The 19,179-nt window shown below is 36.6% G+C and overlaps 1 protein-coding gene across 3 annotated transcripts in view; it reads right to left on the reverse strand.

Annotated features, from left to right (window-relative positions):
* Nucleotides 1-5,279: 5,279 nt before the first annotated feature.
* GPR180 (G protein-coupled receptor 180) overlaps nt 5,280-19,179 on the reverse strand; it is a 41,032-nt gene continuing 27,132 nt past the window's right edge. Inside the window, exons 9-10 of one of the 3 annotated variants that reach the window (XR_009247791.1) lie at nt 18,310-18,629; nt 5,280-6,119 (exon numbers count right to left, since the gene is read on the reverse strand). Coding sequence is in view for 1 of the 3 variants with exons in the window: in XM_058681922.1 (XP_058537905.1) it covers nt 18,471-18,629 (159 nt within the window). In the remaining 2 variants the exon portion in view is untranslated. Of the gene's footprint in view, nt 6,136-11,767; nt 18,630-19,179 lie in introns of those variants that run through there. The other 2 variants (XR_009247798.1, XM_058681922.1) reach the window with 2 other exon arrangements.

The following is a 19,179-nucleotide window of genomic DNA, read 5'->3' on the forward strand; positions in this document are numbered from 1 at the left end:
TAGGTTGTGTTTTCTCTTATTTATTTGTAGGGCTCCTTGATTTACTCTGGAGAAAGTCCTTTTAGGGACAGATGTACTGTGAATATTTTCAGTCTGCGGCTTGCCATTTGTTTTCTTCATGGTGTCTTTTGGAAAGCATAAGTTTTGATTTTGAGCCCATTTTATCAACTGTTTTTGACGCTTGGTGCTTTTTGTGTCTTAAGAAATGTTTTTGCCTACCCAAAGGTCACAAAGTTTTCTTGCAGAAGTTTTGTAGTTTTAGCTTTTCTATTTTGGGCCTATTATTCCTCTCAAATTAACTTTTTGGGTGTGGTATGAGATAGGAGTCAAGGTTCATTAGTTCATTGTTTTTTCACATATTTGTGCAGTTGTTTTAGTAGAATTTGTTGCAAAGATTTTTCTTTCCTCATTTAACTGCCTTGGTATTTTGTTATAAAGCAATTGACTACATAAGTGTGGGCCAATTTCTGGACTCTATCTGGCATCCAGTGATCTATCTTTATATCAAAACCATATCATCTCGATTAAGGTGGCTTTATAGAATGTCTTAAAATCAAGTCCTCTGAGTCCAACTTTGTTCCTCTTTTTCAAGATTATTTTTTCTATATCTTTAAAGTTATATGCTGTTTAACACTAATAAATACAATTTTTTTAAAAAAGTCAATTTTATTAAGTGAACAATTCCAAAATAGTTCTTTTGGCCAACAATAACCAATGCAATCCTTCTTTATCCTGAGGGTCTTGCCAAATCTGTTTAAATAGATTATCAGCCTTATATCCCACATTGACATTTGTACACAGAATCATTCAAGGATGTGTGTGAACAGAACAAACATTGACTCAAAGTTTAGAGTTTTTAATTTTTTTTTATTTTTAAGTTTATTTATTTTTGAGAGAGAGAGAGAGAGAGAGAGAGAAAGGGAGATATCAGGGGAGAGGCCTAGAGAGAAAAGAAAGAGAGAACCCCAAGCAGAACACACACCATGTGTACAGAGCCTGACGCAGAGCTCGAACCCATGAACTGTGAGACCATGACCTGAGCTGAAATCAAGAGTTGGGCGCTTACCAACTGAGCCACCCAGGTGCCCCAATTTTAGAATTTTTAAAATTAAAAAGATACCAAAAAAAAAAGAAAGAAAGAAAGAAAGAAAGAAACTGTGATGAGAGAGCCACATGGCATTGCTAACATACTATTGCTTAAGGGAGCACTTTATAGCTCTGACACAGGACATCTTTATGGACTACAAGGTTATATATTTGTAAAGAGATTTTTAAAATGCTGAAAAGCTACACTTGTTAATAATGGGATGAATAAATATGAAACCTAAAAACACAATAACAAAAGGTAAGAAAAGAATCTAATTTTTTAAACGTATCTCAAGGAAATGATAATATTTAATAAAAATGACTGATAATCTGGTTGATGAGAATAGGCAATGCTATGAATAAAAATCAGACATATAGTGACCTAGGAAAATTGAATGCCTTTTCCTCCCCTTCCCCACAAGCACAACACAACATCATCAGTGAAAGATCCCTCTCACCAAGTGTGTCCCCTCCTACTTCTCTCCCAAAGGGGCTTTGAAATTTTTGGCAAGTCTGTCGAACTATCTCTTGCAAACATGAGAGGCCCGGGATGTTTGTCTTCTTCTTCTTTTTAACGTTTATTCATTTTTGAGAGACAGAGAGAGACAGAGCACAAGCAGGGGAGGAGCAGAGAGAGGGAGACACTGATTCCAAAGCAGGCTCCAGGTTCTGAGCTGTCAGAACAGAGCCTGACGCGGGGCTTGAACTCATGAACTGCGAGATCATGACCTGAGCTGAAGTAGGACACGTAACCGACTAAGTGCCCCAGGTGCCCCAGGATGTTCGTCTTCTATGTAGTACAGAATACCTCACTTGAAGTTAGTTCTATTTTATTTTATTTTTTAAAAGATTTTACTTTTAAGTAATCTCTACACCCAACGTGGGGCTCAAATTCACAACCTTGAGATCAAGAGTTGCGTGCCCCATTGACTGTACCAGCCAGGCGCCCCGAAGTTTTTTTAATCATAAGAAGGGAGTAGAGTGTAGCAGCTAATAAGCTTTAGGGCCTGACACACTCTCAATTCTGTCACTTACCTGTGTAACACTGGGAAATTACTTAATCTATTTGAACTCATTTCCTCTCAAGGTTGTTGAGAGGATTACATTAAATAACATGGACTTGGTCACTCCTTGGACTCTAAGTGGTGAATAAGTCGTCAATGCTAGTTTCTTTTCAGATTTTTTCCAAAGAAGGTGAGGCAAAAATCCAAAAACACATAAGCCAAAATAACCACACAGTTTATAAATTCAGTCCTCTTAAAATTACTTAATAACTCTAATCTTCCTCATGTCCCTGAATGTCAGGAATATGAAATAGCAGAAAGGACATGAGACTAGGACCCAGGGGTCTGGCTTCCATCTGGGCTCTGCTGCTCTGTGACCACGTGATCTGCAGCAAATTATCTACCCCCAGAGGCTCTCGGTTCCTTTTCCATAAACTGAAGGGATTGTTTTAAGAGAATCTCTATGACTCCTTTTCAAATATATGATTTTCAGATGTGACTAAGCAATATAATTGCCACTGTACTCAGTTCTAAGAAATCAAGTATTCAGGATAAAATATCTCATATATCCTCCCTCCACTCAAGCATTTGGGGAAGGTGCCAGACCTATGGCAAAGTAGTTGCTGACATCATTTAACCAATCTCAGTGCTTTGGCAGAAGAACTCTTGCTGGCTACGTTACATTTAATATGACAAAAACAAATGTCTCCAAACAGGTAATTCGAATGTTACTCAGATTGGTAGGAAGACATGGCCTCTGATAAGTCACGTATAAAGTTCATCCCCCACCATAGTACCTTTATCAATTGGACTAAATTATCGTATAAAGCCTTTCTTCACTAATCTCAATTATAATATCTACAACTTTACTATAGTGTGTAGAACAATCTGGATATTAAATTCAAATCCTGCATGTATTGGTCAAGAAAATTTCCTCCTCTTTCTGTATTCTCATTTAAAAGAATAACATCTGGGCGTCTGGGTGGCTCAGTGGGTTAAGGGTCTGACTCATGATTTTGGCTCAGGTCATGATCTCCCAGTTTGTGGGATCGAGCCCCGTGTCAGGCTCCACATTGCAGCATGAGCCTGCTTGGGATGCTCTCTCTCCCTCTCTTTCTTCCCCTTCCCTGTTTTGCTCTTTCTTCCTCTCTCAAAATAAATAAACTTTACAAAAAAAACAACACCTATATTTCATTGATACTAAGATGAATATATTTTTCAAGTTTTACGATCTTGAAATTGGATGCGTTAATAGTGTGTTTGAAAAACATTGTACCATAATGTGACTAGCCACACTTTTTCTTTCTTAGTTAAATTAATGGTGAGTCTTCAAAGCAATGGAATCTTAGATTCAGTTAAATACAGTAAAATCCTGCCAACCAAATACAGGAATTATTGTAAGGCTCTGATGAAATAAATGATCTTCAAAAAGTCTTGTCAATTATAAACAGGAACATGGACTGACCATTGTCTACAGTTCTTAGTCTTTAATGTCTTTAGAAATCCAATATGAATTTACAATCTTATTACTAAAATGAATTCCCTATGCAAAGTAAGGACATGGGCGAACACAAGCTAAGATAAAACCATACTGGCTGTTATGATTCTCTCATTGACCAAAGCAATAAAAAACTGAAGTATATAGATTCTTTTTATCAATTTTCCCCAAACAGTATTTTATTCTCAGAGAGAAGGCAAATAAAATACTTAATAAAGTCAGTTAAAATTCAAATCAGTATATGTATATAAAATAGACAAATATCTATTTATTTATAAAAACATAAGCGGCAAACTTAGCAAACCAGTGCGTATGTCTTCATCTAATAAGACACCTTTGCAAACGATAGACTTGCTCTAATGATTCTATCACATTTATAAGGATACTTTTCTATGCACTATTTAAAAAATAATGACTAAAAATTAAACTTTTTAAAAAAATTAAGGTTCCTTTGCAACTAATTGTTTTCTCATATTAAAGGATAATACATGCTGCTTATAGAGAATTTGGGAATTGCAGAAAAAGATAAATAAGAAAATTTAAGTCTCACACCTCTTAGATAATTACCATTGAGATGTGAATGTATTACTTAGTCTTTTACATAGTACTATATACATTAGTGTAAAATTGGAATCAGGGTATTGGCATGTGTGTGCTTCCAAAACATCTTTGAGCGGTGGATTGGAACAATTTGAGCAAACGGAACATTGGATGCATACATGACTCTTTACACAGCGATTCCTGACTCTGGTTGCACCTCACAAATCACATGCAGAAATTCTAAAACAATGCAATGGCCAGACTCTCTCCTCAGAGATTCTAAATGAGTTTTTCTGTAACGGGATCTAAGCATGAGGTTTTTTTTTTTTCTTTTTCTCATGTAATTCTACGGCATAGCCATGGATGAGAACTATGGTTTTCCATCAAGATAAATTTCAAATAGATTAAACAGTTGACTGTAAAAAACCTGTGGAATTAGTGAATAAAAATATAACTGTATATGTAATCTTAGGGTACGAAAGAACACTAAAGGGAGAAATATCAAAGGAAAATATTCACATATTTAGCTACATAAGAATCTTTAAATTTCTGAATGCCAAAAAAAAAAAAAAAACAAACCACAAAACCACAAAACCACAAACAAAACCAAGGCAAGCAAATCGCAAAGTAGGAAAAATACAGGTAGAGCTATTAGAAAGTATAAAGGAAAAGATAAAGAATAGAAAAGGTTAGGTATAGGTAAATCACTCACGAAAAAAAGTCACGACATATATGTATATGGAGATAATACATATATATTATATACAAATATATACGTATATACGTATATATATATATATACATATATATAGGTATACGTATATATATACGTATATACATATACGTATATATGTGTATACGTATATATATACGTATATACATATACGTATATATGTATACGTATATATATATATACGTATATATATGGAGATAAAAAGTATTTCCTTTTTAAATGGCAAGCTGATCACTTCAGAATATATTCCTCTCTTCCTGACTCTTCCCCTGCTGCTCATAACTCAGGGGCTATATAGTAGCATTTACATTTATACCCTGAAGCTTTACCTCATTAAAAAAAAAATCAAACTCTAAGCAAATATATTAAAACTAAAATATGAATACATAAAGAGGAAAGTCACACTGACACATAAAGGTCTCATAAAATCAGATGCAAAGGAACATAGCACCACTTTATTACTGCCTGAGTCCAACTCTGCACAGGCTCAACTTGCAATAAAAGGAAGTCTTTTCAATCTTCTGTAGTGACTTTACCCTTATTAGAATGCATACTCATTATTTTCTCATTACTCCTCTACATAAAACATACCATTTTGCACCTTGGTTCCCACACCCCTTGTACTGTATTCATATTTTATCTCTAAAGATTGTAACATATCACTTCAAACACAATAACCCATTTAAGAATGGATTTTACAGGCAAAAGGCACACCTTTCGTGATGTGATTGCAATCATCAGCCGCTCCAATCCTCAAGCACATATTACACGGCGCGCACACAAACGATGCAGGAGCACAGAAGAAGCTACTGCAGGCTGCACGAGCCAACGCAACCCAACGTACTTCCTGGTTTCGGGAGGTAACCATAGGAACCCTCTGAAATGTTTTGTTTTATTAATTTGGCTCCTCTCTATTTTTCGCGAGTGCCAACACTTTCAAGATCATGCGGTTTAGACATGTCACAGCTGTTGAAACTCACAGCAGAAGCTTGAGCTGACAGTGGTGTATCCTCAAGAACCAGAAACACCAAAACAACATTATGATAAAGAGCAGAAGTATGAAAACGAAGAAGACGACAAAGGGCAGGAAATATTGCCTTACCGATTTAAAGCAGAGCCCTGGGGGGAAACATCTGGTTCAGAGCAAACAGTGGTTCTTTCAGCACAGCAAGGGGGTCCTACTGGAGAGAGTGAGGAGTGGCCACAGGTGAGACCCGGAGACCCGGAGGCTGAAGAGCAGGCGGCGAAATGTTGTTCTCTGTAAGGGAATTTCACTATTTAAAGAGGTGAGAGATCTAGGACTTTGAAATCCAGATAGGAGCCATAATTTACGAGTTTTTGCTACTGGGTTTAAAACCTGACCTATGACAGAAGCACTTCCTCTCTTGAGTTCTCAGGTTAAGTGTACGAACCATTTTACACACTCTGAGGAACAAAGGTAGACTTTACAGGGGTTTAAAAGTATTGTTAGTTTGGAAATACTAAACTTGAACAAGTATCGAGTATCACTTATTTCTACAAAACCTGTTGTCCTTACAAGGGGAAAGAAAGAATCTTACAGGTTACTAATTTGATGAGGAACTCCAGTGATAGCAATTGGTGTATCTGAGGAAAAAAGCCACTTTTCACTTCAAAAATTCACCCCTGCCCCCCCCCCGCCCCCCCCCCCCCCCCCAGTAAACCTTTTACAAACACTCTTAACTTCTAGGTGAGTCTTTAACATTTATCTTCTGAAAGATCTGTAAGGCTCACAGGCTAGGCAAAAGATTTAAAAGTTTATTTTGTGTGGGTGTAAGTTGGAATGTAGTCGTGTGTAAATTAGATAGAATCTTGAACGTATTCCAATCACGCCTACTTTCTGTTCTAATCACATATGTACGATTATTTAAAGCAAACACTTTCATCTCATGGACATTTAAATATTATCTCCATGAATGAACAGATTAGGAAGAATCTCAGGTTCACTGAAAGTTTTGCACACAACTTTCAGGACTGTAAATAAAGAGCACTGTACTGAGTAAGCATGAGCACCACACATAATCTTTACAACAATCCCGAGTTAGTAATATTAAAACCCATCTCTCACATCTGGCCACTTCTCATTCTAGTCAGAGGACCCCTTCTCCGTGCTAAAGGAATCACTGTTTGTTCCAAAACCAGGTAACGAATGAGAAAATCATTGAAAAATGGCAGAGTCTGGATGTGAAATCAGTCCGTCGCGCCAAAAAGTCCCTGCTCTTTCCAGTAGATCATAATACCTCCTAAATATAAAAGAATTCAGCACCTTATTTATACCTAACCAGCTATACTCCAAAGCATCTAGTGGCAATAAATCTGAAATATAAGTGACACTTAAGGCAAACATTCACAATAATAATACAACTGACTTTAAATGCACTTTTCAGAACAAACACGAGTCTTGTCTTTCCAAGACAACCTCAAGAAATGAATCTGAATATTTTCATTTCCAAACTGCCTGAAGTTTCTATCCTATGAGATACCTCAGATTTTAAAAAATCTTATCAGACTGGGGTGGTAAAACTTCCAAAAATATATTGAATGATGATTCTACATAAGGAAATTTGTTAATACTATTCACTACATTAATAGAAAAAAAGAAAAATGATATTATCATTTTTTTTTTTTTCAGAAGTAAGCTCCACACCCAGCATGGAGCCCAACTCAGGGCCTGAACTCACAACCCTGAAATCAAGACCCAAGCTGAGATCAAGAGTTGGATGCCCAACCGACCCAGGCACCCATGTATTATCATATTCCTAGATGAGGAAAGGATTAGATAACATGCAACATCCGTTTTTAAAAATTTTTTATTCTTTAAATTATGACACAGAAAATTGTCTTTTTTTGGTGTACAGTTCTTTGAATTTTAATATGTGTATAGATTCAATGAAGCCACAACCACACTCAGTATACAGAAAAGTTCCATTACCCTCAAAACCTCCTTGGTGTTACCCTTTTGTAGTCAAACCTTCCTCCCACTGGTAACTCCGGACAATGACTGATTATTTTTTCTATCACTACAGTTTTCTCAATTTGAACATTTCACTTAAATGGAATCATACAATAAATGACCTTTTAAGATTGGCTTTTTTTTTTTTTTTTTTTTTTTTTTTTTAGTTTATTTATTTTGAGACAGAGAGAGAGAGAGAGAGAGAAAACAAACTGGGGAGAGGCAAAGAGAGAGGGAGAGAGAGAATCCCAAGCAGGCTCTGCACTGTCAGTGGGGAGCCCTGTGCCGGGCTGAAACTTACAAACAATGAGATCATGGACCTGAGCTGAAACTGAGAGTCAGACTCAACCAACTGAGCCACCCAGGTGCCCCAAGACTGGTTTTTTAAATTCATCATGTCTTTGAGACTCATTGAAGTTGTGTGAACCAATAGTTTGTTTCTATTACTGATAGTATTTTTTGTATGGATATATTATATTCTGTCAATTTAGGACATTTGGATTTCCAGTTTTTCATGATTGTGTATAGAGGTGCTATAAACATTAGCATACAGACATTTGTGTGAATATACTTTTTTACTTCTCTAGGGTTAATACACAGAAGTGGGGTTTCTGGGTCATATGGTAATTTATTTAACTTATAGGCAACTACAGGACTGTTTTCCAGAATGGCTATACCATTTTGCATTCCCACCAGCAATGTAGGAGAGTTCTAGTTGCTACACATTCTTGGCAAGACTTGGCATTTTCAGTATTTTTATTTTAGCCATTCTAATAGGTGCATTGTGGGTATCTCGCTATGATTCTAATTTACAGTTCCCTAATGGATTTTACTTCTGTTGAACACCTTTTCATGTGCCAATCTGTTATCTGTATATTCTCTTTGGTAAAGTGCCTGGTGAAGACTTTGGTCCATCTTTTTTTTTTAAACTGGGTTATCTGCTCACTAAAGGGTTTTAAGAGTTCTCTATATATTCTTTATGTGGACTTCTTTATTGGGCATGTATTTCCCAAATATTTTCTCCCAGACTGTAGCTTGTCTACTCATCTTCTTAACATTATCTTTTGTGAGCAAAAGTTTTAAATTCTAATGAAGTCAAATTTATCAATATTTTCTCCTTGGGTTTATGTATTTTTTTTAAATGTTTATTTATTTTTGTGAGACACAGACAGCATGAGCAGGGTAGAGGCAGAGACAGGAAGAGAGGATGCAAAGCAGGCTCCATGCTGACAGCAGAAAGGGAGATGCAAGGTTTGAACTCACGAACCATGAGATCATGACCTGACCCAAAGTCGGACACTTAACTGACTGAGCCACCCAGGCATGCCGTGGGGTTTGTGCTTTTGGTGTCTAAGAACTCTGACTCAGCTTTCATCCTAAGTGTTCTGAAAGTTTTATGGTTTTATGCTTTACATTTAAATCTGATTTATTTTGAGTTAATTTTTGTGTAAGATGTGAGGTTTCAGTTGAGGTTCATTTATTTTGCAAATGGATGTCCAACAGTTCCAACGCTGTTTGTGGAAAAGACATTCACTTTTCCACTGAATTGGCTTTACATTTTCTCTCCCTTCTATTTTTCTGGAAGAGATTATGTAGAATTGGTGCTATTTCTTCTTTAAATGTTTCACAGAATTCACCAGTGAAACCATCTGGGCCTGGAGATTTTCATTTCTGAAGGCTTTGAAACAAGAATTCCTTAGTTGTTACAGGACTATTTGGGATATTTAGTTCATCTTGAGTGGGTTTTAGTAGTTTGGTGTTTGTGGTAGTATGCTATGGGTCCTATGCATCCCTGCATACCTTGCTGGTTATGCCAAGAATGCAAAGCTCTAACGACTCTTCATTTCGGCCCTTTCTCAGGACTGTGAGCAGAATGAAGTAACGTTTTCCTCTCAACCCAGCACCAGTTATAAAAGAGATAAATTTCTCAACTTTGGTGTTTCTTGGGGGCTACGTGAATCCCACTGCCATGGACTACATCTATTGCCACGATGGACTATATCTATTGCCTCCATGGATGTAGGAATTATGTGTAACCCATGCAAACCAACAAGAAGCTCGTGATATTTGCCAAGCTATGAGTAACAAAGTCCTTCATCTCTGACCTAAGAGTCTCACGTGTCTGCAGCCTTTATGAAAGAGCAACAGGTTAATAGTTAGCTTCTTAGTAAAATTTCACACTCTTCGTAGTTCTTGACATACACTTTCCAGAGAGTTGATTATTTAACCTAAATTGTCCTATTTATGTAGATTTTTGCAGTATTTCCTATTGTCCTATTAATATTTGCCAAGTCTAATACCTCTTCTTTCATGACTGTTAACAGTAATTCATGTTACCCTTTTCTTCCTTTGTCACTTTTACTAGAGGCTTATTAATTTTACTGATCTTTTCTAAGAACCAGTTTTGGTTTCATTAATTTTCCCCATGGTTTTCTGTGATCAAGTTAATTGAAAGCTACTCTTTATTATTTTCTTTTTCCTGCTGCTTTGAAGTTATTTTTTATTTATTTTTTGTTTTCTTAAGTTAAAAGTTTTGGATTATTGATTCAAGACTTCCCTTCTTTATAAGCATTGTTTTTTGTTTCTTAAAGATTTTATTTTCAAGTAATCTCTGTACTCAACGTGGGGCTCAAACTTACAAGCCTGAGATCAAGAGTTGCATGCTCTACCAACTAAGTCAACCAGGCACCCCTCTGTATAATAGGTATTGAATGCTATGAATTTATTCCTAAGAAATATTTTAGCTTCCTCTCATGCATTTTGATATGCTGTACTTTCATTTTGTCAGTTCAAATTATTTTTAGTAAGCCATGGTTAATTTGTTTGTTTTTCAAGTATTTGTAGATTTTCCAGTTATCTTTGTGTTACTGATTAGGCTCAGAGAGACTATTTGATAACTTCAATTTTTTTTTTTTTAGATTTGTTATAATTTATGACCCAGGTTATATAGTCTATCTTGATGAATGGTGCATGCATACCTGAAAAGACTATATTCTGCTGCCCTTGGGTTGAGTGTTCTACAAATGTCATGTAGATCCCATTGACAGTGTTGTTCAGTTCTATATTCTAGCTGATTTTCTACTAGTTCGAATGATGACTGAAAGAGGAGTGTTGAAGTCTCCAACTACAATTAAAGGTTTGTCTATTTCTCTTTTCAGTTCTGTTAGTTTTTGCTGTATGTAGTTTGAAGATCTGCTGTTTGGTGTATATATTTAAGACTGAGGTGTTCTTGATGAATCAACTCTTATCTTTTTATCCTTTATCCCTGGTAATTTTCATTACTCTGAAGTGTATTTTGATATTAATATAGTCATACTGTTTGCATGGGTATATCTTTCCTGTCATTTTAACTTACCTATATCACTATATTTAAGTGAGTTTTTGTATAGAGCATAGTTGGGATACAAAAAAAAAATATTCTGACAATCTCTCAATTGGTATATGTAGAACATTTACATTTAGTGTGATTATTGATAAGTCTGGATTTGGGTCTATCAGTTTGTTATTTGTTTTCTGCTTATTTTTCTGTTTTTAATTCCCACTTCCCTTTTCCTCTCTTCTTTTGGGTTATTTGAACACTATTTTAGCATTCCATTTAAACTTTCATATTTTAATTTTGCCAAAAGATTTGGGTGTAGGGGTGGTGGTGGTGGTGGTGGTGGTGGTGGTGGTGGTGGTGGTGTGTGTATTTTAGTTATTGCTCTAGGGATCACAATATATGTACCTAACTTTCCAAAGTCTGCTTGGAATTATGTCATGGGGATGTAGAAATCTTACTGCCATGTTACCAAAACCAATTAACCCTGTTTTGAAGATACTAGCAATAAGGGGGTAAAAATGAGAGGTAAAAAAGGGAAAGGAGAGAAAAAATATGATCATTATATGCAAATGACACAACTGTTTGCCTAGAAAATACAAGAGAACCAACTAGAAAATTATTACAATTATTATAATTCAGTTAGAATTGGGAGCAAAATTAAAATACAGAAATCAACACACTTCATGTATAAAACAACAGCCATTTGCAAGACAGAATGAAAGAAAACACTCAAATATCCAAGGGGTATAATGAAATGTACAAGATCTATATAAAGAAGTCCTTTAAAAGTGATTGGCAAACACATGTTCACATTAAACAAATAGAAAAGTATTTCATACCACCTTCTTGGATCACTATGAGAGCAATCACAGGTTCACACAGTTAATGAAATGCTTGGCTAAGGAGCCAAAAAGATGAGCAACCATCTGTGGGATTAATATCCAACATGTTAATAAAGTCGTTTCTCCCTAATTTGATATAGGAATTTAGTTCATCCCACTAGAAATAGTAAACAAGATTTTTCTTTTAAAAATCAGAAAAATTGATTCTAAAGTTCATTATGAAAGAAGTGGTAGGTATAATCATAAAAATTATAACAAAGAAGAGCACTAACAGGTAAATCTCCCCACCAGACAATATGGCATATTTTAAAACTACAATAATTAAAATAGTGCGGTTTTAGATCACGGATCAAACAGTTCACTGAAATAGCCTTAAGCCCAGAAATAGACTAGCAACAAATCAGTAAAGAGAAGGTAGATTACACAATATATGATGATGTAAAAGAGGGCAACCATCTGAAAAAAATTAAGTTGGATCCCTAGCTTATATTTTATAGCAAAATAAATTCTAGGTGAATCAAAACTTTAAATAGAAAAAATGTAAATCTACTAGAAAATATGGACAACTGAAACATAATTTCAAAGAGGTAATGCTTTTCTATCTGTGACATAAGAAGAACACAGAAGCCATAAAAAAATTGAGAATTCCACCGTATTAAACAAAACAAAAACCAAAAAAGCTCACCTGAGCTCGGTGTCGGGTTTTTGTTGGGCTTTATTACATAGGCATAGCCAACTGAATCACTGGCCACAAGGCTGGATTTAATCTCCAGTCCTTCCCACCCCAGAGGTCAGGCTGTTATCACTGTGCCCCAAAGCCCCAACTCTCTAATCACATGGTTGGTATTTTGGGTGTGGCTAGCCTTCATCCTGAGTCATCTCATTAGCATGAACTATCAGGTTCCACCATGAATAACAAAGACACTTCATTCACTCTGGAACTTCCAAGGATTTAGATCCTGGAAAGGGGAGGGGGGCTGTAGTGCTGGGAAGAGGGGAAGAGGCAAATTTTTTATCCATTTTATTTTATTCCAAGTGTTTAGAAGCTACTTGTAATAGCAAAAGAGTGGAAACTAACACTGTCCAGTGGCAGAGGACTGATTTAAAAAAATTAAAATATACCCATATAATGGGGTTCTACGCAATGAATGAAGAAAATGGGGGCAATTCTGTAGGTAAGGACACAGAATAAACTGCTGAATATGCAAAACATTGTGTACGGTATACTATAGTACCATTTGTGTTTCATATATATGTGCGTGTTTATATACACATGAGGCCATCCAGAAAAATAAACAAGAAACTGATAGCAGAGCGTGGATCAATGGAAGGGAAATGGCAGACTTAATTTTTTACCCTTTCAACCTTCTGATTTTTGCACAATTATGCACATAATACCTACTTAACAAGAATAAAACATCACAATGTATTTGCACATTTCTCTGAGGATACTGAACATAACATGTAATTTAATCTTTGATTACTAAGAGCCACGTCGGAAGTTATACTGAACAACGAAGCCCTAAGGGTCTATTCAGGCCACAGGGCTGTTTTCACCCACACTGCCTGACCCCAGGCTCCTGTGATTTGAGTTAGTGCCATTTTTAGTTTTTCTGATTTCTCCCAGCTACTTCTCACTGCCATCAACCTTCTTCCTCTAGTTGACTCAAACTTCTTTTAAATTGGTGCTTTTTAGTTGTAGTGGTCTGAGAAACAAGGCACATAGTTCCAATACTATATAAAATAGAGAGAAACTGCCTCTTAGACAACTTGAGGAAGCCTCTCATAACTGGCGAGTTTTAGAGATTAAACTTCAGAACAACTACTTGGCTATGCAAGATTTGTACACATTCTTGGTTCCATGTAATTAAATGAAGAACACGCAAGGAAGGAATTAAGTCATTATGGGAGGTTCTATGATTTAATTCATGCCATATTGCTAAGTGCATGTCTGAAACTTTTTCAAAATTGCTTTCATTAATTCAAGAAACATTTTTGAGCATCTCGTGTGCACCAGGGAATGCTCCAGGTGCTAGGGATACAGCAGTGAACAATCCAGACGATGGCCAAACTCCCTTAGAATTTACATTCTAATTGGGGTGAGAGGCAACAGGCAAAGATAAAGTGGGAAGTTTAACAAGAAAAGGGGAAATGTGACAGAGCAATCTGGATGGGGTAGCATCTGTTCGGATGACCTCTCAGTTAGCATCTGATCAGAGAAGAACCACTAGGGTATCACTCACACACCATTTTTAATATATAAAAGAAAGGATTTGTAATAGAGATTATAGGAGGCTGTTCTTTTGTGACAGGGAGGCCACAAAAAGGGAAGGGGGAACGCATGTGAAGCAGGGGAAGCGAGAACATACTGGGACCGCCAGGAGAGGAGAGCAGAACCCACGGGGACTCAGTGGAACCCATGCCAGTCTCCCACTGCTTCCAAGCCTCCAACCTCAATGACAGGGTTGTGCTGCAGAACCTGGCACCCTCTGTCACAGAATGAAACACACACCTGGCCGAGGAGTCAGAGAAAGTAAAGGAGGTGATCCAGCAGGAGCTGGCGTTCCAGCATGCCTGGTTGTTGGCCCACAGACCAAAAAGATAAGCCAGCAGATACGCAATAATGTGGGTAAGCCACAACAATGCGTGCCCTGCTTGGACCTTTCAATTATAGAAATCTGGATCTGGCTACTTAACTTCTGCCTTCTGAATCTCACACCACACATCTCTTGTGACCCACATGATCCTAAAATTATGCAGGGAGAATTAAGAAGAACATATCTCCAGCTTAGCTATACTGGCACCACATGAAGCCACTACCGATGGTCAGAGGTCTCTGAAAGATATTTGAGCTGAGAACCTGGAGGGCAAGGAGGATTCAGCCACACAGCCAATGCCAAGATTTGGAAGAGAGTATTCCAGGCAGAAATAGTTACTGCAAAGGCCCTGAGGCAGCGATACAAACACGGTATTTTTTGATGATGGGGTTGGAGTATGGTGAGAGGGAGAGTGGTATGAAATGAGGTCAGAGAGGCAGGGATCAGGTCACATGGGTCCTTGTAGAATACGGTAATGAGCATGGATCACTTTTTTCTAAGTGCAAAGGAAAGCAAATGGAGAGTTTTTGACAAGCCAGTAGTAGTTTGGTCTGATTTATCATTTTAAACTCTGTTTTAAAATAATTTCGAACTTAAAAAAAGGCCTAAGATTAGCACAAAGAATTGTATCATCCAACTGATTTCCCTCTACTGTGCAGAGAATGGGCTTTGGCGGGCAGGGCCACTTCTCTCTAGGACTCCTCCAGATCTCCTGGTTTTCTATGTAAGCCACACTCCTAGAGGATGCTGTGCACGATGCCCTGGGAGACGTGCAGAAAAGGCTGCCGGAGTGTGGAAGCAGCAATATTCCTTCAAGAACTATTCAAGAGTTCAGGCCAGTGTGCTTCCACACTGCTTTTCAGATTTCACAGGAAAACCAATTTTGTCATTTTAGTCTCAAGAATTCATGTTGGTACCAAAAATGGTATTACCTTTTTAGATCTGGTCTCAAATTGATTGGTTATATTACTTCTCAAAACAAACAAAAATCTTGAAGATCTGACACCACTGAAGCTATTTAAATAGAATGTTACACAAATAATTCTGGATTTCCTAAGAATTTCCCGAGAATCAGCACTGCCTCCTCAGGGAAACGTGCTGAAGGGGCCAGGGCTCATGTTGTGTTGTTCATGATGCATGTGTTCTTGTCTCACTACATCACAGCTGACCTTGGACTTGCCAATCTTCTAGTTTCAGTAGACTTAGCCTACAAGTTGAGACCACAGACAGCCTTCCTAAAACAAGCTCTTTTGCCTGTAGCTGAAAGCCAAGGTTCAAATACTGAAGTGTGCTCAGTGCACACTTACACGTGAAACCTCATTTCTGACCTCAGTACAATTTCAGGTTTAATGTTAAAATCAACAGCTAAAATTAACTATGGATAGCCACGCATTCTCACTGAAAACATACACACCTAATAGGTGCTCATTAAATCATGAGGGTGAAGTAGAAAAATGAAAGAGAAGTCAGGTGCCTTTAGAGAACTCATTTATTCTCTCTCACATGCAGTTGAAGGGGAGCTCTGCCAGCACGGTAGGGCTCAGTGACGAAGATAAGGGGTCTGACGCACAGCAGACATTCAGTTAAGTAGGAGCTAGTATTGTTACACGTGTCAACAGAAGTAAATATTTTCTTTACCCTCCTAAAGGAAGAAATAAAATGGAAAAAAACGGAAAAAAAAAAGGAAAAAAAAAAGCTCTGGACATACTCATCTTCTTTAAGAAAAAAATGTAAACACAGATTTAGGAAAGCATGATCTGTCAGAAAGAAAAGTAGAACAGTTTTGATCTTAAGGAGAGTTTGCAGTCTATCCTTCCATGCTCGGCGCTGACAGGTCTCCTGCAAACATCCAGCAAGAGAAGAGCGATGCTGTGCCATGACTTACGGACTATAAATTCTGAGCTCTGATTACTAGATTTATTAACAGTGTCTTAGGTGTTATATGTTAATTATTAACAACTGTTTTCCTTCATTTAACAATGGCTCCTGAATAACAAAATAAATTATCAACAATTCAACCATAAATTAAAAGATAATTAAAGTAAAAAAAGACCTGTTAAAGTTTCATATATGCAAGCACAACAACGTATTTCATATATTCGGATTACAGTTTCTGTGATCTTTGCGTAAGCAACAGAAAAGTTACTCCCTTTCCACTGTTGCAAGTTCACAACACTTAGGAAAAGACTTCACCTTTTTTTCCTGCTCAATTAACTGCACCTCAGTTGAACACGACACACAGAAACCGGGGTTATGAGCGAGATGGGCTAAAAGAAAAGGTCGTGACCCCACAGCAGATCACGTAAACCTAAAATGCACTTCGGACTTTATAGTGGTAACCTGCAGCCCTCATTTATTAGATAATTTACAGAGAACTGTTAGGAAAATGATTTAATGTGCAGGCTGACCTCTGCCATTCTGCTGCTCAAGAACCTACGCATCTTGCCTTTAAAATGAAACAGAATACTGTTCATTTCCAATGAGACTAGGTGTCAGGTAAAAACAAAGACGAAGCCATAGATATATTAAAGTTACGCTACGTTAACTACTTAATTAAAAACTTTAATTACCAGATCAGTGCACCATTTCTTGCTTAAAAATGTAATACCTTTGACAGTTGATAAAGAATACTTTTTTTAAAGCCAGATGTGAAAATGAAAAGGTCTGAATGACATGACACACAGAAACAGAATCCTTTCCAATCAGTGACTACTAATGGGAATACTCATTTTATACAGCAGGTATTGACAACCATTTAGCAATTCTTTAAACAGGCACTTGATAGAGTGTTTTGCAGCTAGCATACTCAATACTGGGGCATCACATACACAAAAAAATATGGCTTTATTACAAAGGATTCAAGATGGCAACTACTTAGAATCCAGTGCCAACACGGATTATAACAAATCCAGTGAGTATTTTGTTTTTCAATTATTCATAGAAAATTTAATCCTGATTAAGTATCCTTGGGCAGGAATTCATGGGTAGTTGATGACTGAAACCAACATTTATGTGAAATGCTTCTGTTAATTTAATCTGTGTATACGGCTTAATTATGATTGGGGATTCAATGTAAGAGAAATGAATTATATCAGGATTAAAATTTTAGTACCTATCACATAGTACTTTTTCCTTCTTTCTTTTTAAACATAGAACCCTGTTTGTCTCTTCACCTAAGTGCTTACATTTGAGAACTCTTTGTAACGAATAACCTATGTAATATATCTAAGTGTTATTTTTCATAAACTATGTCAGAAACCCTTTGCTAATCAAGCTAGAACCTGAACTAGAGCCAGAAGTGATAGAAGAAAATGGAGAACCCCACACACAAATAAACAAAAGCTTATTCATTTAGCTATAAATATACTTTATATTCACATTCTGAAGTAATTTCATTTTCAATTCCTTTAAACTCCAATACGAAATGCATTTTTCTCAAAGCATAAAAAGAAGCAGTTTTAAATCAGTGTATTACACTGACTTTGTAACTGGAGTTAGATATGTATAAGCAAGTAATCATTTAACTGATTACTTTTCACAAGACTATCAAACCTGAGTTAACTATTGATATGAGACGAGGCATTGTAAGTGGTGAATCTCTTACCAAAATATCATATAATTCTTTTTCATCTTAATTTCCACAGAGAAATTGCATAAATCACCTTATAACAACACTCTTTCTTCAAAGTTTATTAAGCACATTTCAAAACATTTATTACCTTTTTTCAGTTTGATACTGCTTCAATGCAGTTGTATAAATAACATGCTCGGCCTTCTTTGTTCAATTTTCCATACCACAAGTATGAAAGAAAAGTCACTGCATTTGGATCCTTATTGCACTCTCAAATCAATTCACTTTTCCTTGAAAGAAAATCAAGTATCAGAAGTGAGGCCGACTTTTGTGTCCAGATGATATGGTCAGTGGTAGTGTTACTGAAGAAAGTGAAGAGACTTCCCAGTATAGACTGTGGGACAGAAAGAGTCTGTAGAGAATAACCATGGAAACGGACTGGCAAAGGATAACACCTATTGTAATAACCTGAAAAGAAAGGGAATGCATTTACTGCATGCAGCAACAGACAAATTATATTCAAGTTATCATGAACCCATGTACTTTATATTTACATACATCCACATATATATACACACATAAACTACTCCTCCATCTTTAACATGGGTACGTTTTATCAAAGAAATTTTCAGTAGGAAAATATGACCAATGTTCAGAACTGTAACTGTTCAAGGCAAAACTTATTTAACAGTTTATAAACACACTCAATTTGCTAACCCATTCTCTCCTCAGGGTGCACACACCACAGGAAGAGATCCGAAAAATCAGCTTCCTGGATAATCTAGTAATGAGAATAAAGCATGATTCAGGTAGGGACCTGAATGAATCTTGAAGAGTACTCTAAAAGCCCTTTCAGAAATTCTCAAGTTGCTTCTTTATTTTTGTAGACTACCTTCCTATCTATTTACCCCTTGTAAACACCTCAGGTTTAAGAAACATCCATGTGTTCAAGCACAGACTGCATTGCTTGTAAAAGGTACCCGGCAGAACACTTTGAAATGATGGAGTCGTTTACCTA

The sequence above is a fragment of the Neofelis nebulosa genome, chromosome 1 (assembly GCF_028018385.1).
Source record: "Neofelis nebulosa isolate mNeoNeb1 chromosome 1, mNeoNeb1.pri, whole genome shotgun sequence".
NCBI classification, from domain to species: Eukaryota; Metazoa; Chordata; class Mammalia; order Carnivora; family Felidae; genus Neofelis; species Neofelis nebulosa.